The sequence below is a fragment of the Zonotrichia albicollis genome, chromosome 23, assembly GCF_047830755.1.
Source record: "Zonotrichia albicollis isolate bZonAlb1 chromosome 23, bZonAlb1.hap1, whole genome shotgun sequence".
Classification (NCBI taxonomy): domain Eukaryota; kingdom Metazoa; phylum Chordata; class Aves; order Passeriformes; family Passerellidae; genus Zonotrichia; species Zonotrichia albicollis.
Genome location: NC_133841.1, coordinates 157,861 through 185,840, shown reverse-complemented (window position 1 = coordinate 185,840; position 27,980 = coordinate 157,861). Strand labels below are relative to the sequence as shown.

The 27,980-nt window shown below is 60.3% G+C and overlaps 2 protein-coding genes across 25 annotated transcripts in view; one reads left to right on the top strand and one right to left on the bottom strand.

The window, feature by feature from the left end:
* Positions 1–3,349, top strand: part of ARHGAP23 (Rho GTPase activating protein 23) — a 34,112-nt gene extending 30,763 nt beyond the window's left edge. For all 9 annotated transcript variants that reach the window (XM_074557585.1, XM_074557586.1, XM_074557584.1 and 6 more), the window contains exon 24: positions 42–3,349. In XM_074557585.1, the coding sequence (XP_074413686.1) occupies positions 42–1,031 (990 nt within the window). In that variant the 3' untranslated portion in view covers positions 1,032–3,349. The remainder of the gene's footprint in view (positions 1–41) is intronic.
* SRCIN1 (SRC kinase signaling inhibitor 1) overlaps positions 2,533–27,980 on the bottom strand; it is a 59,576-nt gene continuing 34,128 nt past the window's right edge. For 8 of the 16 annotated variants that reach the window (XM_074557595.1, XM_074557597.1, XM_074557598.1 and 5 more), the window contains 16 exons: positions 21,258–21,450; positions 20,718–20,916; positions 20,283–20,376; positions 19,058–19,866; positions 18,415–18,507; positions 18,252–18,295; positions 17,396–17,574; positions 16,573–16,748; positions 16,126–16,256; positions 15,552–15,699; positions 14,420–14,714; positions 13,539–13,788; positions 13,262–13,416; positions 12,977–13,129; positions 12,115–12,234; positions 8,540–11,254 (listed from right to left, as the gene is read on the bottom strand). In XM_074557595.1, coding sequence (XP_074413696.1) covers positions 10,100–11,254; positions 12,115–12,234; positions 12,977–13,129; positions 13,262–13,416; positions 13,539–13,788; positions 14,420–14,714; positions 15,552–15,699; positions 16,126–16,256; positions 16,573–16,748; positions 17,396–17,574; positions 18,252–18,295; positions 18,415–18,507; positions 19,058–19,866; positions 20,283–20,376; positions 20,718–20,916; positions 21,258–21,450 — 4,194 coding nt within the window. In that variant the 3' untranslated portion in view covers positions 8,540–10,099. The other 8 variants (XM_074557590.1, XM_074557587.1, XM_074557599.1 and 5 more) reach the window with 7 other exon arrangements.

Sequence of the window (27,980 nt, the reverse complement as noted above, 5' to 3'; positions counted from 1 at the left end):
TGTCGCCACCACCCCTGACCCCGCTGTCCCCGCACTCCCAGGGCACGTGGCCGTCGCGCAAAGTGCCGCCGCACCGGGAGCTCCTCGCCATCCCCTTCGTCTCGGCCGCCGCCCGCAAGAGGAAGAAGAGGAGAGAGGCCGAAGGCGTTGGGAGCAGCACCGACGACGACGCGGAGCGCAGGGACAGCCCGGGCCGGCAGCAGGAGCAGGAGGGCCCCGCGGTGACACCGGGCAAAGCGCCCCGCGGCACCAGCACCGAGCCGGCCGGGGCGGAGCGGGAATGCTCCGCCGAGCCCGCGGGCAGCGGCTCTGAGCCCGCGCCGGACGCCCGCTCCATCGTGTCCGGCTACTCCACGCTGTCCACCATGGACCGCAGCCTGTGCTCCGAGGTGCACTCGGTGGCCGGGAGCCGCGGGGAGGAGGCGGATGACGAGCGCAGCGAGCTCAGCCACATGGAGACGGACACGGAGAGCCGCGAGGGAGCGCGGCCGCGGCCGGGCCAGGCCGGGCTGGGGACGGGCGACGAGGACAAGTCGCCCCCGGGCCGCCCGTCCTTCAACTCGCACCGCCTGATCCAGTGCGACACGCTGGCCCGCAGGAGGCTGGGCAGGCCGCGGGACGCCGCGGCGGTGGCCGGCGGTGACGAGCCGGGCTGGGCGGCCCCCGGGCGGGCGTCGCAGCTCCGGCAGCACCTGCGGGGCTCCGCCGATGACATGGGGGTGCGGCTGCGCCGGGCGCACTCCCCCGAGACCCGCCGCAAGAAGAGCAGCTGGCGCCGGCACACGGTGGTGGTGCCCGGCGGCCTCAAGGACCTCAACTTCAACGAGTGGAAGGAGCCGCGGGGACTCGAGGGGACGCCGGGACCCTGTCGCGACAAGGACTCGGGGCTCAGCAGCCTGGAGTCCACCAAAGCCCGGCCTGCGGCTCCGGCCCCGGCCCCGCCTGGCACTGCTGGCCCGGGCACGGCCACCAGGAGCCCCCCGGGCAGCCCCGGCCCCCCGGCGCCCCTGCGCTTCCCGCAGTGTCTGTGACCCCCCCAGGAGTGTTTAATTTAAGGACTGCCCCTTGTCCCCGTATTTAATTGTGCTCCGGACGAGCCGCTGGTGTTATTTAACAGGTCCTGGTGGCCCCGCGCCATGGGGGGACGAAGCCACCTCATCCCCCTGTTTTGGGGACCAGCAGCGGTGCCACCGCACGGTGCCCCAGCCCCCAGGCAGTGCCAGGAGGGGCGTGGGGCTCACGGGGACTGTCCCCAGAGGTGGCACTGCTGTCCCCAGCTGTGGCAGAGCGAAGTGCAGGCACTTCCCTGGGCGCTGCTGCGGCTGCTCTGGCCGGGACCCGCCTGGGACGGGGACACTGGGGACATTTGGGGACATCTGGAGACCTCAGTGCCACAGACTCCTGTGTTGAGGGACCCTGGGTACCTTGTCAGAAACCTGCTGGGGACCCTGGGGATCTCGGTGTCACAGACCCTTGCTCTGGGGGACCTTGGGGACATCAGGGTCAGAGACCCCTGCCCTGGAGACCCTGGGGACTCTCCATGCCCTGAGGACCTTGGGGGTCCCATCCCAGAGACCCCCCCCCCCCCATGTGCTGGGGTCCCTTGGGGACCTAAGCGCTGTCACCCTCACCTGGGGGGCTCTGCTGAGCAGGGGGAGCCGGGGAAGGGGTGGCACTGGGGGGACACCAGGCAGCAGGGGGGACACTGCCACTCTTTACCCCCCATGTCCTGGGATGTCCCTGTCCCTCCCCATCGCTGTCCCCTTCCTGCCCTCCAGGCCAGAAGCACTTTAGGAAGGGAGTTTGGGGACCCCCGGCCTGGCCACGCGGGGACACAAGTGCCACCACCTCGGCGGCCTGGTGTCACACCCTGTCACCGTCTCTCCGTGTCGTTCTCGTACGTTATGCAAATATTTGCTGTAAAGTCGTTGGTTTTTCTTTTCTTTTTGATTTTTTTGGGGTTTTGTTGTTCATTTCCCCCTGTAAATACCGGCCCTGCCCGTGTAACATATCCCAAAGGATTTATAAGGATTTTTTAAGAAGTTTTGCTCAGCGGAAAGGCCAGCCCCAAGCAGGGGACGTGCTGGACCAGTGGTGACTTTTTAAAACCCTCCTGCATGTCCCACCCAAACCCCTTCCCACCCAGGTTCCCGGCCCCGTCGGGATCTGCAAAACTGCAAAAAAATGCCCAAACCAACCCAAAAAGTCCCCCCTGCTTTGCCCCCCCGACCTCCAGTCTATATATTGGAAATAAACTGGTTATTCAAGGTTTTGTTGGTGGTAATTCCCTTTTCTTTGGCCAGCAGGGACCTCAAATTCCTGGTGCTGGGAATTTTTATTCCTGAGTTTATCCATGAGAGGATAAACCCCCCATCTGAGCCTGTGGGGAGGAAATAACAGAATTGGGGATGCCCCATCCCCATCAAAATTCTCAGTTTTCAATTTATCAAATTTCTCAATTTCTCAAAATTTGGGGAGAGGGGGTAAAAATGAGGGGGACAATCGCCAGAAAAAGACAGAAAAAGAGGCAAAAAAAAAAAAAGGTAATTTTATTAAAGCCAGACACTCTGATAGAAAAGAAAAATTATAAAGGGAAAAAAGGAAAATAATAAAAAGCAACCCTTTTGTCACGGGAATTACAACGGTCACACACAACTACCCATGGCATCCACGGTGACACGGGGGACACAGCGGGGGGGTGGCACAGGGTGGGGGGGTCCCCTCCCTCCCCTCCCCCGCTTTTCCCCTGTGCGAGGCTTTTTTTTTTTACATTTTTCTTCGTTTTTTTTCCTTTTTTTTCCTCCATTTTCTACTATTTTTTGTACTTTTTATTCCTTTTATTTCCTTTTTAAAACAGTTCACGAGAAAATTCATGCGGAAGAGAGAGAGAGAGAGAGAGACACACAATGGCGTAGAAACCCCAAAACAGCCTCTAAGGAGAACCAGAAATTTCTTGTTTTTCCTTTTTTTTTTTGCGTTTTTTCGCTTTTTCTTCTCAGTTTGTCCTTTTTTTTTTTGTCCTTTTCAGAGTCGTAGACATTTTTTTTGTTTGTTTTGAAACAACATCCAGACGAGTAAAGCGGGGAGCGCATGCAGCGGGCGCCTCCGACACATGCACGATGCAGGCAGCACTTGGGTTTGGGCTTTTTTTGTCATTTTTACACATTTTCCTCTTTTTTTTTACATCATTTTTAAAATATGCTTTTCCTGGTCTGAACCAGAATTGAGTTGTTTTGTTTTTAATTTTGATTTTTTTGTTGTTGTTGTCTTCTTGCTTCAGCGAGGGATTTGCACGATGCCATGAAGGGGACGGACGCACACGCACGCGGGGACATCACGCTCACGGGGACACCAGCCGGGAAAAGGGGACACTGGGGGGAGTTTGGGGACAGCTTGGGACCTGCCACCCCCTCACCTGGCGCTGTCACCCCCTGCTTTGTCACTGTCACCTCCCTGCTCTGAGCCAGTGACACTGAGCTGGGAGGCATGGCTTGGGGATAAAGTGCGGGTGGGAAAAGGGACAATGCCCCCCAAAATCGGTGACAGCTTGGGGACACCAAGGTGGGGACACCAAGGTGGGGACACTGAGGATAGCCCCCTCCAGTATAATTTTTGGGAGTGTGCCCATGGGGGGTGGCAATTGTCACCTCATCATGTGGGTGTCCCAGTGGAGGTGGCACTTGTCACCCTCCTATGACATTTTTGAGGGTGTCCACAAGGGGGCGACACTTGTCACCACTCCCCATCAGTTTTTGAGGGTGGCATTTTGGGGTGGCACTTGTCATCCACCTCATGCATGTGTCCCCAGAGAGGTGTCAATTGTCACCCCCATGTCGTTTTTGGGGGTGTCCCCATGGAGGGTGGCAATTGTCACCTCCTCATGTCAGTGTCCCAATGGAGGTGGCACTTGCCACCCCCCCATGACACTTTCGAGAGTGTCCACAAGGGGGCGACACTTGTCACGGCCTCGTTATTTCTGTGCGTGTCACCACAAGGGTGGCAATTATCACCCCCATGATATTTTTGAGGGTGTCATAAAAGAGGATGGCATTGTCACCTCCCATCTGGGTGTCCCCACAGGGGTGGCATTCTCACCCCCCCAATTTTGGTGTCCCCAAGGGGATGGCATTGTCACCTCCAGCCAGCAGATCTCGGGATCTGTCACAGCGTCCTCCCTGGGGTGACACAAGGTGACAGGAGGTGACACCGCGGGGCAGGGGAGGGGACAGCGCCAGGTGCCACCACCCGCCCGGCCCCGGGAGCTGCGGCTTTGCTACAGAGAATTCACTTTGGTACCAAGAACAGAAATTAATTAAAAACAAAATTAATTCCAAACGCGTCAGTGACTGCTATTGCTGCTGGCACTGGGGGTGGGCGAGGGTCCCCAGGGCCACCAGGGGACACCTGGGGACACCTGGGGACAAAGAGAGAGGGGACAAAGCGCGAGGGCGATGAAGCCGCTCTGGGAACCACGAGGAGCTCTAAACCTAAGCAGGGATTTTAAATCCACCCCCTAAATAATACCGGACGTGATTTATTTATTTCTCTTCTTTTTCCTTTTTTTTTAAGGTTTTTTTGTTTTGTTTTTTCCCCTCTTTAAATATTTATATATAGATTTATATTACGTATATTATATATATATAATATGTAAATATATTTTTTAAAACAATATAAAATGTTAAGACACTTCACTTAAATGTAAAGAGTTGCTTTTTTTGCAATCCAAAGAAATTGCATCATGATTTTTTTTTTCCTTTCTTTTTTTGGTCTTTTTTTTTGGTTTTTTGTTCTTTTTTGTGTGTGTTTTCTCTTTGTTATTCAAAAAAAGGCTCTCATTTCTTCTGTACAAAAATGATCGAGATACAAAAAAAATTAAAAAAACAAAACAAAACAAAAAACCAGAGGAGGGGGAAAAGGAAGAAAAAAGGAATTGAAATTTAAAAAAACCCGAAAATAATCAACCCAAGGACGAAACAGAGAATGGAAGGAGTGATTTGATCTTGTGCTGCACACACAGAGCACACGCACACACACACCTGGGCACACCTGGGCACACCTGGGGTACATATGGGTACACCTGGCCACACCTGGAGTGCACCTGGGCACAGCTGGGTACACCTGGGGCACACCTGGCACAACCTGTGTAGCACCTGGGCCCACCTGGAGCACATCTGGCCACAGCTGGCTGCACCTGGAGCCCACCTGGGCACAGGTGGGTACAGCTAGGGTGCACCTGGGGCATACCTGGAGTGTACCTGGGCACACCTGGGGTGTACCTGGGGCCTACCTGGGCCCACCTGTGGCACACCTGAGGCCCACCTGGGCACACCTGGCCCAGCCCCGCTGCAGGGGACGGAGCCGCGGCCGGGTGCCCCCCACCCCGGCATCACCGCGCCCCGCTGGATCCCGGACCCCTCCCCAATTCACACCCGCGCCCTGCGGCCCCTCCGGCACTCCCGGGGACCCCCCGGCGCCCCTCGAGGGGACGCGGCGGCGGAGGCGGTGACAGCGGCGCGCGATGTCCCCGAGCCCCGCGGTGTCCCCGAGCCCTCGGCCCCGCCGGCCACCCACCGGCGAGCCCTGGCCGGAGCTGCGCTCTCCTCCTGCGGGGACACGGCCGCCGCTCCCGGGGCGCTCGGGGGCCGCTCCGGGGCTCGCTCCGGGGGTCCCTCCGGGGGTCGTTCCGGGGGTGTCCTCGGCCGCCGCTGCTTCCCGGTTTTCCGCCCGGTGGGAGCTGGAAGCTGCTCCTGGCTGGACGCTGGTGGGGGGAAGCTCTGAGAGCTCTTAAATAAACAGAAAAAAAACCAAAAAAAACCCAAAAAAGGAGGGGAGGGGAAAGGGGGGAAAAGAGAGGGGGGGACCAAACCAACAGCGATCCAAAGGGGAGGGGAAAAAAGGAGAAAAGGAGGAAAAACCAAAAAAAGAGAGAGAGAGAAACAGAAAGTGGCTGGTTGGCCATGGCGGAGCGGGAGGGGACACAGAGGTCGGGCCGAGGCGCGGCACAGGCGAGACAACAAAAGTTCGTTTGGCGGAGCGGAGGCGACAAGAACATGGATCAAACAGAAAGAGGAGGGGACACAGGTGGCGGATTCCCTCCAGAGCGCCTCAGGGAGAAGCCAAGTCCCAGGGAGGAAGAGGAGCCCGAGGAAGAGAGGAGGAGCCCCCCGGAGCAGGAGAGCGGCCGGGCGGAGCTGGCAGGGGCGCTCAGAATGAGATGGAGGAGTTCCTGGCCCCAAAGGAAGTCAATACGGGGATGGATGTTCTGCCAGCTGCGGGTTTTTCTGAGACCGTGGGGGAGGTCTCACTGGCCTCTTTAGATGGTCTAGTGGCCTGGAAAGAAAAGCAAGATTCAAGGAGGACGAGGAGGAGGAGAAAGGGGTGGAAAGTCCAAAGAAAAATAAAGAAAAAGCTTAAAAAAAAAAAAAAAGACGAAAGAAAGGAATAAAAATGAGGGAAAAAACCAACAAAAACAAAGACAGGAAAAACCCAAAAACAACCGAGAAGCAAAGGGAGTTGGTTCAGAAGCAGCACTGAGTCAGGCCTGAGGTCAAGCAGCTGGAAAAGGGCCACCACAAAGAGCACGACAAGAGCGGGTCCCACGTGTCACTGCACGGGCAGGGGATGGCCCCGAGGGGAAAGGGCGGACGGACGGACAGACGGGCACACGGACACACAGGCACACACAGCCGGGGGGGCACAGGGGACACGGGGGAGGCACAGGGGGGACAAGAAGGGCAGCGTTAGAGTGGGCACAGCCCCTGGGGCAGCGCCCGAGGGTGGCCGTGCCCACCCTGTCCCTGTCCCTGTCCCCGCCGTGCCAGGGGGGCACGGGCACGGCCCGACCCGGCTCGGGAGTGACACCGAGAATCCCCAGGGATGGGGAGAGGGATTTGGGATCCTCCAGCCCCACCTCGCCCCCAGTGAGGGGCTGGGCTGCGGGGGAACACCCCCAAATCCTGCACGGGGACAGAAGTGACACAGAAAGTCCTGTTGAGGCCACCCCAGTGAGGGCCAGGGGGGAGAGAGGCGTCACCAAGGTGGTGACACCGAACAGGCAGGGCTGTGCTGCTGGGTGGCCTCCAGGGGAGGGGACCTGGTGGCCTCATGGGGTCAGGAGATGCTTCCCGGCCCCTCAGGTTTGTCCGGTGTCCAGTGCAAGGGGAATCCAGAAGGAATCCCCTGCTCCTCCCTGATTCCATGGGGTGGGACAACCCCGCACGCCAGAGGGGACACTCAGGGACACCCTGAGCTCGAGGACCTCAAAAAGACCCCAAAAACCCTCCAAAAACCTTCATGAGGAAGTTTTTCCACTGGGCATGGAGCAGCCGAGGGGGGCTTGACCCTGTTTGCCAACGGGTGCCCGTTTTGCTCATTCCACATTTTTCCCCCCAAACCCTGATGAGAGGAGCTGGGAAATCTTTTGGATTGTCCGGCGGGGCTGAGGGATGCACGAGGATGAGCAGAATTGGGTTTATTGCACGGTTTGGGGGTGGAAAAGGGGCCAAGACACAGAGCAGGGGCAGACTGGGCTCAGGGTGAACCCGCCCATGGTGCTGCTGCCCAGCCAGGGGTGAAGGGGCGCTGGGAGGGGGGACAGGCCAGCAGGGAGGGTCAGAGGGAGGCCACCCAAGCGGGCGTGATCCCCGGGCCAGCTGGGAATGCACGGCCAGCACTGGGGTGACAGCAGGGACAGATGGGGGAGCCTTGGAGCTGCCCCCGGGGTGGGTGGGAAGGGGTCAGTGCTGGCTGCTGGCTGCTGGGGATGCTCCATGGCACCCAAAACCGCTTCTCTTCCAGCTGCTGTGGCCCTCTCACCCTGTCCCCACAGTGCCACCACCACGCATGGGACCCCCCAAGCTGCTTCTGTGGGGGCACAGGGGGGTCCCAGCTCCCCAAAACCTCCCCAGGCAGGGAATCCCCATCCCCACGTGGCTCTGCCACGCTCATCAAGGAGGTGGCACTGTCCCCTGGGGTGAGGGGACAGCGCCGGGGCTCAGCCACCCCCTCAGGAGTGGGGAGAAACACGGGTTAAGCCTCACCCCTCAGCGAGGATGAGTTCGTGACTCTCTCGTGTCCCTGTCCCCAGCCCCAGGGCGGGCACAGAGTGTGACAAGAGCCCCTCTCGCGCCGCCACCACAGCGTCCCTCTGTCCCCAACCCCGCCGGGCTCAGCCGAAGCCAAGAAGGCACCAAGGAAGGGAGGACGCAGTCCCAAAACTCATCCGGCTCGGGTGTGCCCGGCTCGGGGTGTGCCCGGCTCGGGCCATGTCCAACTCGGGGTGTGCCCATCTCGGGTGTGCCCGGTTCGGGCCGTGCCCGGCTCGGGCCGTGCCCTGGGCGGTGCCAGGGCTGCGGGCAGCCCCGGGGCGGCTCTAGGGGTGGAGTACCTGCTGCTGGCCCTGGATCCGCATGTACTCCATGCGCTGCTTGATGTGCTTGCCCTTGTCGGGGCTGCCCTGCTGGCCCTGCTTCAGCCGCGACGCCGGATTCACCACCTTCATGGCCGGGATGGAGACGCCGCCGCTCTGCCGGGACACAAAATCCGAGGGGAAAGGGTTAAAATCGGCCGGTGGAGCCCTGGCCGGCACCGCTGGGTGCCCGGAGCTGCGCCAGCCCTGCCAGCGCTGCCCGAGGGGACAAGGCCGGGCCGGGACCGGGTCACCGGCTCGCCCCGAGCTCCGAACCCCGCCGGGACTTACCGGGACGCACCCAAGAGGGAGTTTAGGGACACACGGCAAACACCGGGACACCGAGGGCGGGACGGGACAGCCCGCGGGGCCGAGAGAGAGGGAAAGAGGCGGCGGCAGGCAGAAGCAGATTCCAGGTGGGAACGGCGGCAGTGGGAGTACAGAGGAGTTTATTTGCTGTGCACAGGTGAGGATACACAGACGGCAGTGCCACACCCCCCCGTGTCCCCTCCCGTGCCAAGGTCCCCTCCTGCCTGTCCTGCTCCAGCCCAGGCTGGGGAATACCTGGCTTAGGTGAAGCCCTGGGATCCTCCCGGGGGGGATACGGGGGATTCCCGCACCCCCAGCACGAGGAAATCACCAAAGGATGGAAGGAATATCCTCAGCTGGAAGGGACCCTCGAGGATCAGAGTCCAAATGCCAGCCCTGGAGAGCCCCACAAGCGCCTGTGCCATACCACCCCCGGCATTCCTGCACTGGGAATCTTCCCTGAATGTGACACCAGCCCCGCCCTGCCCTGCTTTAGGACTGACCCACCACAGACTCCCATCTCAGACTCCCATCTCAGCCTAACCCTGAGCCTGGCTTTGCCCCAGCCGTAAATCCGTCCCTCAGCTCCACTTCCCGTTTCCCGGGAAAAATTGCAGCTACAGCCCCGTTCACCCAGCGAGAGCCCCCGAGGAGGGAGCGAATGGCTCCAAATGGAAAAGGAGATTTATTCCCCAGCGCTGGCTGTTAATAAAGGAGCAGGTTGTCGTTGCAGAGGAGCTCAGGGCATTTTTCCCCTCCCTGTTTTTCTCAGATATTCAGCTGGATTCCAGCAGAAAGCAATTTGGGATGGCTTCAGGGAGCTCGCGCTGTGTTTTAATTAGGAGAAACATCTGCCAGGCTCCGGCTGCCGCTCGTTAGGAGAGGGATTTTATGGAAAATGGTGAAACTGAGAGCGGTGCTCTGGCATCAGCCCTGGCTGACCCTGTGGGATGCTCATGGACCCCGTGGGATGCTCTTGGATCCTATGGGATGCCCATGGACCCTGTGGGACACTTGTGGATCCTGTGGGATGCTCTTGGACCTCATGGGATGCTCCTGGATCCTGTGTGATGCTCCTGGACCCTGTGGGATTCTCATGGATCCCATGGATTCTCATGGATTCTCATGGATCCCAGGATGCCCATCCTGGACCTGGTGCTCCAAAATCCTGCCAGGGCAGAAGAATCCCCCTCATCCAGGGTCTAATTCCAGTACGGGATCAGCCAGCACCACCCGGCACTGTGTCCCTTCCAGCTCCTGCCTGGCTCACTCCTGCCCTTCCCAAACCCCTCCAAGAGTCAGGGAGAAGAGGAAGATTCGTTCTCCAGCTCGGCTCTGCCTGGAGGTGGAGTCACAGAGAGGGAGCAGGCAGAGGAAGAGACATCAGAGTGAATCCAGGGCAGAGCAGGGCACGGGAGAGAAGAGAAAATGAACCTGGGGCGTGCCGGGGGGCAGCTGCGGCTTGGGGAGCAGCGCTGGCTTGGTCCTGCTCGCAAAGGGACTCTCGGCAGCGCCGTCCTTGGCCTGGCTGAGGTCCAGCGCGGTGTCACCATCGCAGCCTCCGTGCCCGAGGTCCCCCAGGCTCCTCCCGGCCTCCTCGGATCCCGGCGCGTCCCTGGGGAACGCGAATTCCACGGCGGGGTGGCTGCTGATCTCGCTGATGGTCATTTCCAGCTCGCGGATGGTTTCCTCCAGGCTGTCCAGTCTCTGGTAGGTGTCCTCGTAAATCTCCTTTTTGCCCGGGCCCGCGGGGTTCAGGTGGCCTCTGCAGAGCCCCTCTGCCGCTTTTCCCGCCGCTCCGGGGCCGCCCCCGGGGGCCGGAGCCGCTCCGTCCCATGCCGGCGGTGCCGCGGCGGGGCTGCACCGGGCCGGGCTCCGCTCCGGGGGCGGCTGCTCCGCCCGGGAAGGTCTCGCTGCCCTCGGGGCAGGGTCCCTGCCCGCGGGAACCCCGGGATGTGCCCCTGGATGGGCTGGAGGACTCTGCTCCCTCCATGCGGCTTTGGGCGCCCCAGGTGAGTGTCCAGGAGCGAGCCTGGCTCCTCTTTGGGAGTCCCCATGGCCAGCGGGAATTTGGGGAGTGATCCCGGCACCCACGGAGGGGAAAACGGCCTCCGCAGCTCCAGAACCTTCCCCGCGGCTCCGAGGAGGCTGCACAGCCTCGGGATTTTGGGGACAAGCCTTGTCACCGCCTCCTGGCCTGCCGGCAGCGTCCAGAGCCGCGTCCCCTCTTTGTCCCCCCATTTTATCCCTCGGGAAAGGCGGGGCTGCCAAGGGAAACGGCCGAGATGCGCTGCCGGGGGGCTGCGGGGCTGGAGGGGGCTCCTGTGCCAGCGGGGACTTTGGGGAGCTGCCAGGAGCCGCCACGCGGCCTCTCCTTGTCCCCTCGGGTGGCAGCTGCCCTGCCGGGGCTGCGCTGCCCGGTGCCGCCCACAGCTCCGGCTCGGCTTCGGGGCTCGGCGGCTCCGACACCCACTCGGTGAGCACGATCTGGGGCAGGGAGAACGCCCGGCTGGCCGGGGCTGCCGGCGCCAGCGGCTCCTAGGTAGAGAATTCAGACAGGTTAGGGGCCAGGAGGCAGCGGGGTTTGCCTGGGGAGGCACCACGGGGCACCACAAATTATTGGGGTCCCCCCACGCTGGCACCTCTGGGCATGGCAGAGCTCCAGGTGGGAGTTTGGGAAGGAAGGGAGGCTCAGCTCCCTCCTGCTCATCCCATATATCCCAGCGGCATTCACGGCATGGTCAGGGGCTGGAGGGGACTGCTCAGCTCCCTCCTCCAGCCCTGACATCCCACAGGGATCCACAGCATGGACAGGGGCTGAAAGGGATGTTCAATTCCCTCCTCTCCAGCCCTACATCCCACAGGGACCCAGAGCAAGGACAGGGAATGGAAGGGGATGTTCAGCTCCCTTCCCCAGCCCTGATGTCCCAGTGGGACCCACGGCATGGGCACGAGCTGGAAAAGGATGTACAATTCCCACACATCCACCAGGACCCAGAGGACAGACAGGGAATGGAGGGGAAGCTCAGTTCCCTCCTGTCCAGCCCTGACATCCCGTTGGAGCAAAAAGCTTCAAACCAAAACCCAAACACCGGGCTCGGCTCCAACCCTTCCCTTTCCGTGCCCTCGGGGCGGGGTCTCCCCTGCACCGCCCGCCCCCGGTGCCGTGAGAGCGGCGGGCGCCGCCCGTGCCGTGCCCGGTGCCGTGCGGGGCAGCCCGGGAGCCTCCCCGAGCCGCGGCCGTGGGTTAGTGCTGGCTCCGGTGCCGTGTCAGTGCCGGGAGCGAGGCGGTGAGGACAGAAGGTGGTGATTAGTCGGTTAAATCAGAGAAAAGCAGCAGAAGTGAGCTGAGAGGAGGCAGAGGAGGAAGGTGAGAGCGCAGCCCGTGGAGCCGTTACCTTCCATCCTTCTGCTGCCACCGCGGCTCCCCACGGCTCGGAGTGGCCCGGGGACACGGCCTCGAGGGGGTCACAGCGGGGCACGGGGAGGAAAGGGGAGGCTGAGCTCCGCTGAAACACCTGGGGAGTCAAACACGGCCGTTGGAGCGAGGGAGGGGCGACCTGGGTCCGCAGCGGGGTCACGGCCTGAGCGGGGCTCGCAGCAGGAGGGGTGGTGGTGGCTGGCAGGGACAGAGGGAGCATTGTCCCCTGTGCTGCTGGCAGCGCCACCTATCCCCTGTGCTGCTGGCAAGGCCACCTGTCACCTGGCCAGCTGTGCCATCAGAGCCCTGGCCAGCAGTGTCACCTGTCCCCTGGTCAAGAGGGTCACTGGTCCAGTCTGGCAGCATCACTGGTCAGTTCCCCTGCCTGCAGCATCATCACCTGTCCCACACCTGCAGCATCACCTGTCCCACACCTGCACCATGCCCAGTTCTCCTCCCTTCTGAAGGAAAACCATCCAAGGAAAAAACATCCAAGAAAATATCACCCCCTCCCCATTGCAGCACCATTGCCGTGCTCAAGCCCAGGTGAGTCTGGCTTAAATCTCAGGGTGGGAGGGAAGTGCAGAAGGAGCATCCAGCTGTGCATCACCGTGCTGTGCATCACCCAGCTGTGACACACCTGTCCCCAGCAGTGCCACTGCTCTGTCCCCGCGGCCCTGGGCAGAGCAGGGAGCCCGGGGCGGTGCCGGTGCCGGGGATGTCTCACCCCGAACCCTCCCCGGAGCTGTCCCCCGAGCAAAAGGGCGGGGCGGTGTCACCTGAGGGGCGAGGCCACCTGCGGGCGGGGTCCCGGGGTCCCGCCCCCCTCCCGCGCTCACCTCCAGCTCGGCAATGATCCGGTCCTCGTCGTCGTCGTCCTTGACGGCCGAGGCGATGATGGGCGGGGTGGATGCGGGCCGGACCACCTCGGACACCGCCCGCCTCAGCTTCACCTGCGGCTTCGGCGTCTCCAGCTCCTCCGACTCCGCCTTCTGCCGAGGGGAGCGCGCCGTGAGGGCCGGGGGCACCGGAGGGCACCGGAGGGCGCCGAGAGGCACCGGGGGACACGGAGGGACACCGGGGGACACCCGCGCTGCCCATCCCAGCCCAGCCACCACCCTCACCTTCATAAAGCCGGGCTCCTTCTTGCTGGTGACGATGACCTCTCCGCTGCGGGTCGTGGTCAGCCCGTGCGACGAGGGGAAGCTCCGGCGGGGCGGGGGAGGCGGCGGCGACTTGGAGGGTTTCTCGGTGCGGTACCGCGGCACCGTCAGCTCGTCTGGGCACAAAGGGGGCTCTGAGGGGCCCTGTCCCTCTCATCCAACCCCCGCACCTCGGGGACAGCACCGCGCACCTCCAGCCTCGCCTCTGGAGGCGACCCCGTCCCTCCCCACCCCGTACCTGAGCCCCGGCGGCCGTTGGGGTCCCCTTTGCCCCCCGATTTGGGGGTGTGCTGTGGCTTGGAGGGTTTGTGCTCGGGCGTGGAGGCGGCGCTGCCGCTGCCCGGGGTTTGTTTGTGCTTGGCTGCAAATTCCAGGTCGGGGATGGCCTTCATGAGCTCGGCCTGCGTCTCCTCCAGAAGCCGGTTGATGTCCTTGGCGCTGTACTGGGTGAGTGCTGCCCGCTTCTCCTCCCAGTCCCGCTCGGCCGCCTGCGGACACAGAGCCGGCTCCAGCCCCATCCCTGGCGGGCAGGACGTGACCCCAGAGCCCCGTGACACCCCCAGACCCGCTGCAAGGAGCTGGGGGGCGGATTTTTACCCCAATCCCCAAATTTCACAGAACTCACAGAAAGACCAGGTTGGAAGAGGTCTCCAAGATCATCGAGTCCAACCCAGTCCCAACACCTCAACTCAGCCCTGGCACCCAGTGCCACATCCAGGCTTTGTAAGCACACCCAGGGATGGTGACTCCATCACCTCCCAGCCAGAACATTCCAGAACTTTATCACCTTTCTGTAAAAAACATTTTCCCAATATTCAACCCAAATTTCCCTTGGTGCAGCTGTGTCCTCTGGTTCTGTCAGTTCCTGGAGAAAGAGCCCAGTCTCACCTAAGCACAGGCACCTTTCAGGAGCTGTGCAGGGTGATGAGGGCACCCCTGAGTCTCCTTTTCTCCAGGTGGGCACCCCCAGCTCTCATCCAACCCCCTGCAGCAAAGGTGATGCCAGCGCTCCTCCACCAAGGAGCAGCAGGGTGGGCACTGCTCCCATCCCCATTTTCACCTTCCCAGACCCTCCTGAGGAGCACCCCCGAGCTGAGCCCCCCCAGATCAGGCTCTCACCTCCACAGACACGGCTTTGTCCGCACTCTTCTTGCTGGGGGTCTCGGGCCCCGTCTGCGTCTTGGCGGGCACCATCTCCGGGGCCCGTGAGGGGTTATTGCTCTTGCCAGGGTGGCTCTGGGGCTGGGGGGCGAAGCCCAGGGGCTCGGGGGTGCCCGTCAGGTGGTGCAAACTCACGGGAGGGCTGGTGGGCATCTCCAGCTCCAGCCCTTTGCTGAAATCCGTCTCCGGGGCCACCTTCTTTGGCGACTGGCTCAGGCTGCTGGGCGAGCTCCACACGCCCTCCTCCACTTGTCTAGGGCAGAGCGGAGGCGCTGAAGGGCCAGGGGGCACGGGGAGGGCACAAAATCCTCATTTCCTCAAGGCTGAGGTGCTCTGGGCTGGGCTCGGTGCTGGTTTGGGAGGGCCTGTCCGGAATGGGGATCCCTCCAAAGGCTTCCCCTGCTCCAGGTCCGGCTGGAGCTGCCCTTGGGATTGAGGATTTATTCAGGGTGAGGGCGCTGCGGGATCCTCCAGGCTCGTTTCCCTGGGAAACAGGGCTAGAGCAGAGCCCGGGGCCATCCCAGAGGGCGGCCAGGCTGACAGCCGTCCCTAATGGGATCCTAATGGGATCTTAATGGGATCCTAATGGGATCAGGCAGGTGAAATCCACCCCGCAGCGGTTCCAGGAGAGGATTTTTCTCTGGCTGAGGATTTTTTTCCACCACAGAACAGCTCCCTGCTCCTCGGGAAAGAGGTTTCTGCTCACGCCAAGGGCTGTGTGTCTGTCCTGATGTAAAATCCTGCTTTATTCCCAAGGAAAAAGGAGGTTTTTATAAAAAGAGAGGGTCCCACGCACACCTGGAAAGGGCTGAGGGTGTTTTTGGGGTGCTTTAGCAGATAAAGGAGGCTTTTATGAAAAGAGGGGGGCCCTGGAAAGGACTGAGGGAATTTTTGGGGTCCTCTTTTGGGGGTCCTTCAGAAGGTCCTTTTTCAGGTCCTTCAGAAAAATGATCATTTTGTGCACACCCCTTGGATGCCCTCCCGCCCTGAGAGTTTGGGATGCACAGAGAGGAGGCGGCACAAAGGGGACAAAGGTGGCACAGTGGAGACAAAGGGACACCGAAGGCGTGGCTGTGCCCTCGGGGCTCACCTGCGGATCTGGGCCAGCGTGTCGGTGACGGTCTTGCAGCGCTTGAGGAGCCCGTCCAGGCGGTTGGGCTCCTCCTTGAGGAACTTGACGGCCTCCACCTCCACCCGCAGCACCACCCGCATCTTGCTCTGCAGGCTGGGGAACTGGGCTGCCAGGGGACACCGCTGTCACCCCTGTGACCCTCCCAGTACCCGGCTGGCACTGCCAGGGCTGCCAGGACCCCGTGCCATGGTTGTCCTGCCAGGTGGGGTGGGATGGATCCAGGGAAAGTCTGGATTGATGGGGTCTATCCTGAATTTAGGGTGGAGGTGTCCCCTCTGCAGCTGTGGCACAGGGTGTGGCAGTGATGGGCACGTGGGAGGGCAGGGGACCACCCTGGCAGGGGCAAACCCATAGGGAGAACCTGGGGAATCCCAGGGGAAAACATAAATCCATGAAAACCTGGAGAATCTCAGGTGCAAACACCCAAATCCCCGGGCAAGGAAAACCTGGAATATCCCAGGTGCAAACACCAATCCAGGGCTGGAGCAGGGAAACTCCGGAAGGTTCTGTTTTCTCCCCAGCCCCTCCTCACCCTTCAGGTCCGTCAGGGTCTCCCCCAGCTGCTTGAGCACCACGGCCTTCTCCTCCAGCTCCTGCGCCGGGATCAGCCGGTGGTTGTGCGCCAGATCCTTCTGGATCTTCTCCACGGACTTCTCCAGGTCACTGGGAGGGCAGGGGAGGGCAGGGGGTCACTGGGGGGGTCACTGCTGGGTCAGGAGGGTGGAGAGCCCCGAGGGTGGCAGTAGGAGAGGGGAACACTGGGCTGGGATCCCTCCTCAGGCTGGGATGGGGACCCCTCCTCATGTAGGGATGTGGTCACTGCATGAGGACCCCTCTTCACTCAGGGACATGGTCACTGCATGGGGATCCCCTGATTTGGGGACATGGTCATTGCATAGGAAGCCCCATCTCGGTGCCACGCCCTGGGCAGTGCAGAGCTGCTCTGTGCCCCCTGTCTGTCTCTCCCATCCGGGCTCACTTGAGCTGCTGGGTGATGAGCTCCTCCTCGTTGAGGTAGCGCAGCCGCTCCTCCTCCACCAAGCTGCGCTGGCGCTGCAGAGGGTCCTCGTGCTTGCGCATCGTGTCCGTCACCCGCACGCTCAGCTCCGTCTCCGTCCGCCGCAGCAGCGACTTCACCGTCTCCTGGTTCTGCAGCTGCGGGGAGGAGCAGGAGAAGGAGGGGTCAAGCTGAGAGAGACCCCTCAGGATGGAAAATGGGTCCTGACGAGGGAACAGCCTGAGAGGGGCAAGGAGAGGGATCCCTGAGCCTGAAACTGGGAAAGATCCCTGAGCTGGGCATGGGGAGGGATCCCTGGGGTTGGATTTGGGAAGGATCCCTGGGACTGGAGTGGGGAGGGATCCCTGGGGTTGCATCCCTGGGATTGGAGAGGGGAAGGATCCCTGGAATTGAAGAGGGGAAGGATCCCTGGGATTGGATTTGGAAAAGATCTCTGGGGTTGAATTTGGAAAAGATCCCTGGAGTTGAATTTGGAAAAGATCCCTGGAGCTGGATGCAGGAAGGATCCCTGAGGTTGGAGTGGAGAGGAATCCCTGAGCTTGGATTTGGGAAGGATTCCTGAGCTTGGATTCAGGAAGGATCCCTAGGGTTGGAATATGAGGGGATTCCTGAGCTCAGATTTGGAAAGGATCCTTGAGCTTGGCTTTGGGGAGGTTCCCCGAGTTCATCCCCAGGACGGATCCCCGAGCTCTCCCACACCAACCCCAGCGCACAAAGGGGATTTTCCCACCCCAACCCAGTAAAGCTGGCTCAGATCCGGGTTCCCCCCTCCCCAGGCGCCCACCTGCAGCTTCTTGAGCTGCTGCAGCTGGTTGCGGAGGTCGCTGGCGTTCTGCTGCAGGTCGTGCAGGTGCAGCTGCATGTGCAGGCGGGTGATGGCCGTGGGCTGCCCTGCCGGGGTGCTGGTGGCCGAGGGCGGTGGTGGCGCGGGCACCGGGGTGCCCATGCCACTGCGGCTGGTAGCTGGGGGGGCAAGCAGAGGCTGCTGAGGGGTTTTGGTTCTTTTCTTTCCCTACCTGATCCTGCAGCTCTGGTGGTCTCCACAATTTCCCCCTCCATGCTAAGCCCACCCTGAGGCCACCCCAGAGCAGCATGGTGGGGTCCCACTGGTTGCCAGTGATGCCATAGGATTTTAGCTTTTATATTTTTCAAATTCTGTACTGCTTTAGGGAATAATTCTGAAACTCCAGTCAGCAGCTGCTCTCCTGTTTTATTCAGACAAAACAATTCCTCTCCAGGCCTGTAACTCAAGGACACCTCAATACCTTAGTCCCCAAAACATATTTAAAAAGTGAATTGCAGGAGGGAATCGAACTGGGAGTAAATTGCTTCATTACCTGAATCTGTAATTAGAGGATTAACCCAAATTACATCCATTAATACCAATTAATTGATACATAAATGGATCAAACTTATAATTTTCTGAAAAACTCGAGGCCATCATCCATTTTGGGCATAGCCCCTTGGAGAGGCTTTGGCTGCCCTTAATGTACCTGGAGGCCCTTCATTAAATAGAACCACTCTTATTCTCTTCATTCTGGTTTTAGGTAAGCCTGAAAAAGGCATCACCAGCACATGAGGGGCTTCAGAGCCCACCCTGGGACATCCATAGGGGTCCTGCAGGGCTGGGGGTCACTCACATGCTGACGGGGGGGTCCCGCCATTGGTGGCCTCTGTCTTCTCACTGCAACCAAAGAGAGGAGGGGGCTGAGCGTGGGTGGGCTTGGTGTCCCCTGGGAGGGGGACAGGGACAGACCCCCCAGGAGGGACATCCCGCCCCCGCGGTCCCTGAGCTGCCCTCACCTGGGGGTCTCGGCCTCGGAGCCGCGGAGCAGCGCGCTCTGCACCAGCCCCGTCAGGCTGGCGATCTGCTTCTCCATGGCCTCCATCCGCTCCCTGCACCAGGAAAGGGATGGGGACAGGTCATGGGCTGTGTCTGCCGCCATGGCCACTCCCGGCTGCTCCTGGCCCTGCTCACAGCCCGTCTGTGCCACCCGGGAGCTGGGGACACGGCTGTCACCAGCTGCAGCCACACTCCTCATTCCCTGTCTGTGCTGCCCGATTCACCATCCTGGCATCGCAGTGGGGACAGGGCAGTGCCTTCCTCTGCTCCTCCTTCCCCTCCAGTCAATACAAAATCCCCCTGTAGCAAAGCTCAAACCCACCGGGGATCCCAAATCCAATGGCAACGGAAAACCTGGAGCATCCCAGGTACAAAGACAAGTCCAAGAAAACCGGGAGTATCCCAGGTGCCAATACTCCAATCCAGTAAATCCTGGAATACCCCAGGTGCAAACACGAATCCAGAAAAACCTGGAGCATCCCAGGTGCAAACACAACCTGGAGCACCCCGGGTGCAAACACAACCTGGAGCATCCCAGGTGCAATCACAAATTCAGAACAACCTGGAGCACCCCAGGTGCAAGCACACCACCCCTCCTCTCACCTGGTCTCCGTGTCCTTGGCAGGTCCGGGCGATCCGAAGCCCGAGAGCGGCCGCTCTGCGGGGCCGGGGAACAGCTCGGGGGGCCCGGATGAGCTGGGGTTGCGCGTTTTGCCCACGGGGCTGTCCATGAAGACGGAGGAGCAGGAATCCTTGCGGAAGGACTGACGGACGGGCGAGGAGCGGCTGGGCGGGCCCGAGTAGGGGCTGTGCGGGCTCTGCCCGGGCTCCACCATCTTCTGCGGGGACGAGGGTGGCATGCGGAAGCCCAGCCCGGGGCCGTACGTGTCGCTGTAGATGGGCGCATTGGGCTTGTACAAACTGTCCTCCAGCTCCGTCTGCAGCGCGGCCGCTGAGTAGGTGCTGAGTGACCGCACCGAGCCCCGCTTGTAGAGCCCCCCCGAGTAGCCAAAGGGGTCCCCCATTCCCGCCAGGGACTGCGTGGAGGTGATGCTGAGCCGGCCCTCGTGCACCATCCCATAGGGGTCTGCGTAGAGCCCCTCGTTCTTCACCAGCACCACGTTCTTGCCCGCCAAGTCCTCGTCGGGTTTGACGTCGCGGCGCTCCAGAATGGCGCTGGGGCTGGGGGACACGCCCTGGGCGGGGGGCAGGCTGGACAGGCGCTCGCCGTGGTGCACGGGGCTGCCGGCGTACGAGGGCGGGCGGCCGCCGCTGTAGGACATGCGGGAGCGCGACGGGGACGAGGACTGCAGCACGGGCGGCGGGGAGCCCGAGGCCAGGTGGGAGGCTGGGGAGATGTTGTTGAGCCGGCGGGTGGGAGAGGATTCCCGGGAGGTGTAGACCATGTCCCGCTGTGGAATGGGGTGTGGGGGTCAGCACAGAGTGAGCCGCATCCTGCTGAGCCCTCCAGCCAACCAAGGACTGGTGATTCTGTGATTCTGTGATTCTGTGATTCTGTGATTCTGTGATTCTGTGATTCTGTGATTCTTTGGTTCTCTGATTCTCTGATTCTCTGATTCTGTGATTCCCAGCTAGCAGCAGGCTGATTTATCCTGATGATTTATCCTAATGAATTATCCCCATGATTTAATTCCCTACAAACCATATTTACAACCCCGCTGTCAGCTCCCACCTAGCGCTGGCAGCAGGCAGGATGGATCCCAACCACACACAGTTCCTAATTCCCAATCTCTGCTGCTTTCTCTCCCTACTGCTCCCATTCCACCAGGCCCTGCCACCCCCGGCCTGTCCCCGTGTCCCCTCTCACCCTCAGGTCGCCGTTGGTGATGTGTGAGGCTGGGAACGAGGCGTAGAGCGGCTCTTTCCGGTAGATTTTAATGATGCTTCTGTCCTGGATGTCTCTGGAAGCAGAGGTAGAGCCTGAACACCTGGACAGACCCCCCAAAACTCCAGCAGAGCACCCCCCACCCCCTTTTTCCTTCATCCCTCTCCTGGGTTGTAAGATATGAGTGTGTTCTATTATCTGTTAGAGGTGGGGCAGTTTGCCTGAGAATGTTTTAATTTTAAAACTATAACAAGCTGGAGGGGGGGAGGTTTGACATTTTCCATTTTAAGGGAAACTCCTGCCTTCCTTGGCAGACACCTGACTTTTCAAACCAGGACAATTCCACAGATTTCCCAGTTTGTGATGGATTTAAAGGACAGGAAACCAGTCCGGGGTGGGTGATCCCTCCCTGCTCACCGGACATCCTCCAGCTCGTAGAAGACGTTGCGGGACTCGTCCTTGATGAGGATGGCAGTGTTGGGGGACTTGAGCATGCCCATGGTGAGCTTCTGCGGGAACATGTGCACGATGAGGGCGTGCAGGGTGTCCATGCTGCTGATCTCGTGCGTGATGTGCACACGCCTCGTCTCATCCCCAAACTGCAGGAACAGCACCCCTGGGAGCACAGGGGGCACGCCGGAGTCAGCTCTGACCGTGCCCCTTCTCCACAGAGCTGACAGGGTCTTCCCAGCCAAAAAGAAGGGGTTAGGGGAGCTGTGACCACTCAAAACTGCCCTGGTGAAGGTGGAAGGGTCCAAGGCAACCAAAAAAATGGGTTGGGGAATGTTTGGCCACCCAGCCTCGCCCTGGTGAAGGAAGGTGTTCCTAGAGAGCTCTGGGGCACCCAAAAAAATGACATGGGGAACTTCTGGCCAAGAGCAGCTTGGTCTGGAATTTTGGGCAGATGGAGACCAGCCCCACCCTCCACCATGGGGGTTTTAGAGCCCCCAGGGGTACCTGGGGAGCGCAGCTTGGTCTGGCTGGCCGAGCGGGACAGGGGCAGGCTCTGCCGGAACCGGTTCATCCTGTTGAAGGCCAGCGGCAGCTCCGCCTCCGACATGGTCTCCAGGGACTCGGCCGAGGCGAAGGAGAGCTTGGCTTGGTCGGCCAGGCCAGGCTGGGAGCCCTGGGAGTGCCGGGAGCTCCTGGTCTGCAACGGGACAGGGACAGGGACAGGTCAGGGGAGACAGGGATGGGTGGCCCAGCAGCCCTGGTGAGGCTGGTCCTGCTTTTCCTCGGGAATGGGGTGCCGGGATGGAGAAGCTGGTGATGGGAACATGGAATGTCCTGGGATGGGGGGGAGACATGAAGGTTGGCGAGTGCAACCCCTGGGACACCCCCAAAAATCCCTCCCTGTGCTTGAGGGTGGGGCTGGGCCGCATCCAGGGGGCTCCATCCCAAATCCAGGGGCTCCATTCCACATCTAGTGATCCTCCATCCCACATCCAGGGATGTTCCATCCCATATCCAAGGATGATCCATCCTCATCCAGGGATCCTCCATCCCACATTCCCTCCCCAGCTCAGGCTCTGACTTGTTCCACCCCAGCTCCATCTCCTGCTCCCAGCACAGACCCCATTCCCAATCCCACCCCGCTCCAGGATAAACCTTCCCAGCTCCATCCCGGTGCCTCTGGGCTCCCACACCGGCAAACCCCTGGAATTTAACTCTGGAATTAAAGCCCAGAATTTAACCCTGCAGGAAGGAGCCGAGGCTGCCAGAGCTGGAATAACCTTGGCTGCTCCTGGAGGTTACACATCCATTACACCACTCCCGGAAATCCTAAATGCCCAGATCCTTCTGGAAGCAAAGCACTGGGAAGGTTTATGGCTCTGGGAGCCTGGAGGATTTCATTTTCCAGGATCCCCATTTCACAGGAGCCTGCTGCCAGCAAGTTCCCACCAAGGATATGGAAAATGTGGATTTTCCAATATCCCAAATATCCCCAATATCTCCAAATATCCACAAATATCTACAAATATCCAGAAATATCCCAAATATCCACAAATACCCACAAATGTTCACAGATAGCCCCAAATTTGTGGCCATTCCCAGCACTGCTGTGTGTTAACAACCCCAAAAACCCAAGCCTGGATTTTCCAGACACTTGTTGAAGGTTGGCAAAGCCAACAGAGGGAACAAACAGCTCCCAGGGTGTGTGGAAAAGACGACGCTGGAAAAGGACAACAGCTCTATTTTAAGATGGGGAAAAAAGGAAAAAAAAAAGAAAGAAATCAATATGAAATGATAACAGCCATCATCGCCATTTAAATGAGACATTAATTGGAAGATTTAATTAATCCTGCGAGGCGGGGTTTGGGAGGACTTGAAATGTTCTCGCCCATAGTTAATTGCTGGAAAATTGACTGCTGGGCTGGGTTGTTGTTGTTGCAGCACAAAGAGCCCTGGCAGAGCCTCACAGCCAGGAAGGGATGCAGGGATGGAGGGAAGCATTCCTTGCTCCCATCCCCGGGGCCGTGGGATGCAGCTCTGACCCCTCATGGGGGTGGTTTTAGGGTGGAAAAGGGGGATTTTGGGGCTCCCCGCCCTCAAGGTTGTGGTTTCTGGGTACCCTGCTCGGGTTTGGGGTGGTGCTGACACAGATCCCAGCCCAGGATGGATCCTTAGGGAAGCACAGGGATGGAGCTGGAGCTCCTGGTGGGGATGCGAGCCAGGGCTGCAGCTCTGCCTGGCTCTGCCTTCCTGGATCATTCCCCTGTCCTGTTCCCATTCTCTGGGATCTCACCCTGCTCTAAATCCATCCCTGCATCCATCCTTTCCACTCCCCACCCCAAATGCCCCCCATCCCTACACCCTGGAGTGTCAGAGACCCCTTCCCTGTCCCAGGTGAGCCCAACACCCCCCATCCCTGCCCTTTTCCTGTTCTCTGGGATCTCACCTAAATCCATCCCTGCATCCATCCCTGCATCCATCCTTTCCACTCCCCACCCAAATCTCTCCCCATCCCCACCCCCGGGGGTGACAGGAACACCTTCCCTGTCCCAGGTGAGCCCAACACTGCCTGTCCCTGCCCTGTTCCCATTCTCTGGAATCTCACCTGAATTCCTCCCTCCATCCATCCATCCATCCATCCATCCATCCATCCATCCATCCATCCATCCCTTCCATCCCTTCCATTCCCCAGCCCCAAATCCCCCCATCCCCACCCCCGGGGGTGACAGGGACATTTCCCTGTCCCAGGTGAGCCCAGCCCCCTCCCGGCCCTGCAGCTGCCCCCGGGCACCGAAGCCTCCCCGCTGTGGATAATTCATGGAATGAGTCAAACCACAAAAAAAACCCCAACCAAGCCAGGCGAGATGGGAGTTAATGGGTTTTTAGCCCGGAAGGGACCGTTCTGCCCTGATGCTCTGCACAATGTGCTGTCCCCAACCCCCAAAACTGTCCCTGGCACTGGGGCAGAGCAACTCCTGCCCCCCTTCCCTAAACTCAGGGCACCCCTGTGGGCTGGGACCCTCCCAAATGGGCACAGAAACCCCCGAGATGGGCACAGAACTCCCCTAGATGGGCACAGAACCCCCAGAAATGGGAACAGAAACCCCCTAGCTGGGCACAGAAACCCCCGAGATAGGAACAGAAACCCCCCAGAGGGGCACCTCGGTGCAGCTTTGCCCATCCTTGTGAAATTGCAGATGTTTTGGGAGGTCCTGACCCTGCCCTCAGGGTGCCAGGTGTGCCAGTCTGGATGTCCCCTGCCACCCCTGCCCCACCAGGGCATGCAGGGGGCATCTCCCAGCTGGGAAAGGCTCAGGATAAACCCCAAAGACCACCCTAAAACACCCAGAGTGGCCATTAAAACCTTGTGCCCCCCATTTCTCTGTCCTGCCCCACATGTGACCCTTTTATCCACACCCAGACCCCTCCCCAGGGGCTTCGGCAGCCCAAAATTCCCCGTGGCCACCGAGAATATTCCCTGTGGGATCTGAGCCCACCCGGCTGGTGGCAGGGAAGGGGTGGAAGGAGGGAGGGAGGGAGGGAGGGGACATTGCCCCCCTGCTCCTGTCCCCAGCTGGGAAATGACCCATTTCCTGCCGAGCCAGCCCCAGAGCGACGATCCTAGAGCTGCATCCTGGAATTCCCGGCTGGTCCCTGCCGGAATTCCAGCGGGGAACGCTTGGAACGGCAGCGAGGGAGCGCAGCCACAACAAAAGCGGCTCAAGGCCACGGGGAGGCTGCGCCGGGAAAAATGAGGAATTTCGGGGCAGAGGGGGCTGGGCAAAGGGCACCGAGCTCGGGATGCCCAGAGCTCCCCCCGGGGTTAAACCTGCTCGGATGGAGCCCCCCGGGAGCCTCCTGAGCCGAGGGAATCCCGATGGAGCAAAGCTTGGACCCCTGGCAGTGCCCTCGTGGTGATGGTCCCGGGGAAAACCGACCCCAAAAAAACCCCTCTGGAGGAGGCGGGGGCAAAAAATCCCGAATTCCAGCAGGGCTAGGGGCACCCCCAGAGCCTCTGGAGGAGGAAATGGGGAAAATCCCCAGTTCCAGCAGGGCCAGGAGCATCCCCAGAGCCTCTGGGGAAGGATATAGGAAAAATCAAAATCCCAAATTCCAGCAGAGCCAGGAGCATCCCCAGAGCCTCTGGAGGAGGAATTGGGAAAAATCCCCAATTACAGCAGGGCCAGGAATGTCCCCATCCCCTCCCCCGTCCCTGGGAGTTTTATATAAAAACGGTGGGATGGGGAATGGAGGGAGTTTTTTAATGTCGGATTTTTTTTTTTCTCTTTTGTCTCCCCAGAGCTAAAAAAAGCCACAATTAAGGGATTCTTTGAGCTCCTAAAAAGCCCCGATCATCCCTGCGGAAGCAGCTCCATTATCTCTGCCTGGAGATAAGGATGCTCCTCATTCCTGCATCATCCTCATCCTCCACACCCCTCTCCCACATTCTCCGGCCCAGCTGGGAGGGCGGAATGCTCGGAGAGAAGCGGGGAAGGATCAAAGGACCCGGCGGATTTTTGGGAATCCGTGAAAGGAGAGGGGTCACCCCTCGGGATGGGGAAAAGCGGTGGAGCTGCCTTGATGGAGAGGGCGAGAGGGGTCAGGAGGGGGACAGAGGTGATAGGAGCAGCCCTGGACCTCCCGCAGGTCACTTCAAAGCAGATAGGAGGAAAAAAAAAAAAAAAACCACAAAAAAAAAACAACGAAAAACCAAGGGCAAAATGCATGGGGAAGGAATCCTGCCCCGGGATGGAGCAGCTGCTCCCAACAGCACCCGGAGCGACCCCACAGCTGCAGATTTCCACCCTGCGACTCTGCCAGGGGCCTCGGGGAAGGGACACCGGGTTTGTCCCAGCCCCACAGGCTCCCAGGGCTGTGCCCGAGCCCTCCCGAGGGAAAACGGGTCCTGCCCGACCCCTCCCGAGGGAAAAACGGGTCCTGCCCGACGCCTCCGTCCATCCCACACCCGAGGGGCTTCCAGGTCATGACTGGTGACAGGGACAGCAGGAGGAGAAGCGGCTCCGTCCCCGTCTGACGCCCTCGGGATACTCAGAGCTGCAATTCCCACCCCATCCCCAGCTCCGCAGCCCCTCGCACCCCAAAGCCTCCAAGACCAGCCCCAAAACCGACCTGGGATGGACAAACCCTCGCTGTCCCAGTGCCACCGGCGGCGCCTGTCCCCGGGCTCAGCCTCCCCTCCCCTCCCGCCACCGGGAGGAGCCTCCCAGGCTGGGCTGGGCAGCTCCGGGGTGGGGACCGCGCCCTCCAGGAGCCCCCAGACCCCGCAAAATCGCGCCCCATGGGCTCCGAGGGTGCTCCGGAGCGCGGCCGGGCATGGCCCTGGCGGGTCCTGGCGGGTCCTGGCAGGTCCTGGCAGCTCCTTGCCCTCGGCAGGATGGGGATAAAGGCGAGGGAGCCCTGAAATCCCTGGAAAACAGCTGGCACAGCTGGCACCGCCCTGGGCACGGTTATTTACCGAGGCTCCGGCCCCTGGCTGGACACGGATCGGGATTAATCCCTGCTGATCCCCCTCTCATCCTTAATCCTAGAGTCCCGCCCAGACCCCATCTGGCGCTGAGCCCTGGGATGGATCCGTGGGGTGGGGTGGGATCCGTGGGGTGGGATCCATGGGATAGGATCCGTGGGGCGGGCATACCCAATTGGAATAGAACATCCCTGACCAGAAACCAGCATCCCTGGTGAGAAATCATCATTTCCAATTCAAATAGAGCATCCCTGACCAGAACCCGGCTTTCCCAACTGGGATGCAGTGTTCTCAAACAGACACTGGCATCCCTGAACAAAAACCAGCATCCCTGATGAGAAACTATAGTTCCCAATTGGAATGGAGCATCCCTGACCAGAACCCAGCATTCCCAGCTGGAATACATCATCCCTGAGCAGAACCCAGCAATCCCAAGGGGAATCCAGCATCCCGAGCCTGGCTATCCTCCCCCAGTGCCCGACATTCCCGGCTGTGGTGCCGCCCCGCTCGGACGCCTGATCCCGGCCGGTGAAACCCAACCCCTCCGCTCCGCCTTTTCGCTCAGCTGCACCAGTCAGGAGCGATGGATTTCGCTCGGGAAAGAATTCCAACATCCCAGCTCCTGCCGCTGGAGGCGGAGGAGCCGGGACATGCCCAGCTGGGAGGAAAAATGGGGAAAACTGGAGGAAATTTGGGCAGAAGTGGAAGGAATGAGAGGCCCAGGGTGCTTCGGGCACCATCCAAAGGGTTTTTTCAGGAGTCTCCCCCATCCAAGGGGTTGTGGCCTCTCCAGCGCCCTCCTCCCAGCCCCTTGCCCTCTCCCCCCGCCCCCAAATTAAAATCGTTGCCGCTGCCGGCAGCAATAACTCATCCCACGTCTAATGCTGAACATTTTGTCAGGATTATCCCGATTAAGGCAGAATTAATCCCGATCTCAATGTTAACAGGATTAGCATTCAAATCGGATTAGGGTTTTTAAACCGGACCCCTTGACTAAAGGAAGGGGCCGCCCCCTCCGGAGTGAGCGGGACTCCCTGCCCTGGGATGGGCTCCGGGATGGGCCATTCCCAACCCCTGATCCCGATCCCAGAAACCCCCGACACTCTGCGGGTGACTGCACCTGGATGTCCCTGAGGTAAAGCCACCCCTCTGTCCCTGCAGAGGGAGAGGGAAAAGGGGAAAGGAGAAAGGGAAAAGGAAAGGGGGAAGGGGGAAAGGGAAAAGGGAAAAGGGAAAAAGGAAAAAGAAAAAAGAAAAAAGAAAAAGGAAAGGGAAAAGGAAAGGAAAAAGGAAAGGAAGAAGGGGGGCTGCTCCTCCCCTCTCCCCGATTTTCCTGCTGGCAGCAGAGGCTCCGCGTGCTGATGAATATTTAAAAGCCTGGATCCTCTGCAGCCTCATGAATATTGACGCTGCTGCTCGCCCCACACCTTCCCCAACCCCGTCCATTCCAGCCGTGCCTCAGTTTCCCCATTCCTGCGCTGAGGATGCCTCTCCCATTCCCAGCACCGGGGTGGGGTGGGCGCCACCCCCGCCAGTGGCAGAGGGTGGGATCAGGAGAGCTTTAGTCGCTTTTCCCACCCAACCCATCCATAAATATCGACAACCCCGGGATCGATGGACAACAACGGGCAGCATCTCCCGGCGATGCCGCCAAACCAGCGAGGACCCCAAAAACCACAGCGAGGAGGTCGGAGCAGCCTCTCCCCACTGTTTACCCACCCCAAATCCCTCTTCCCACCGGG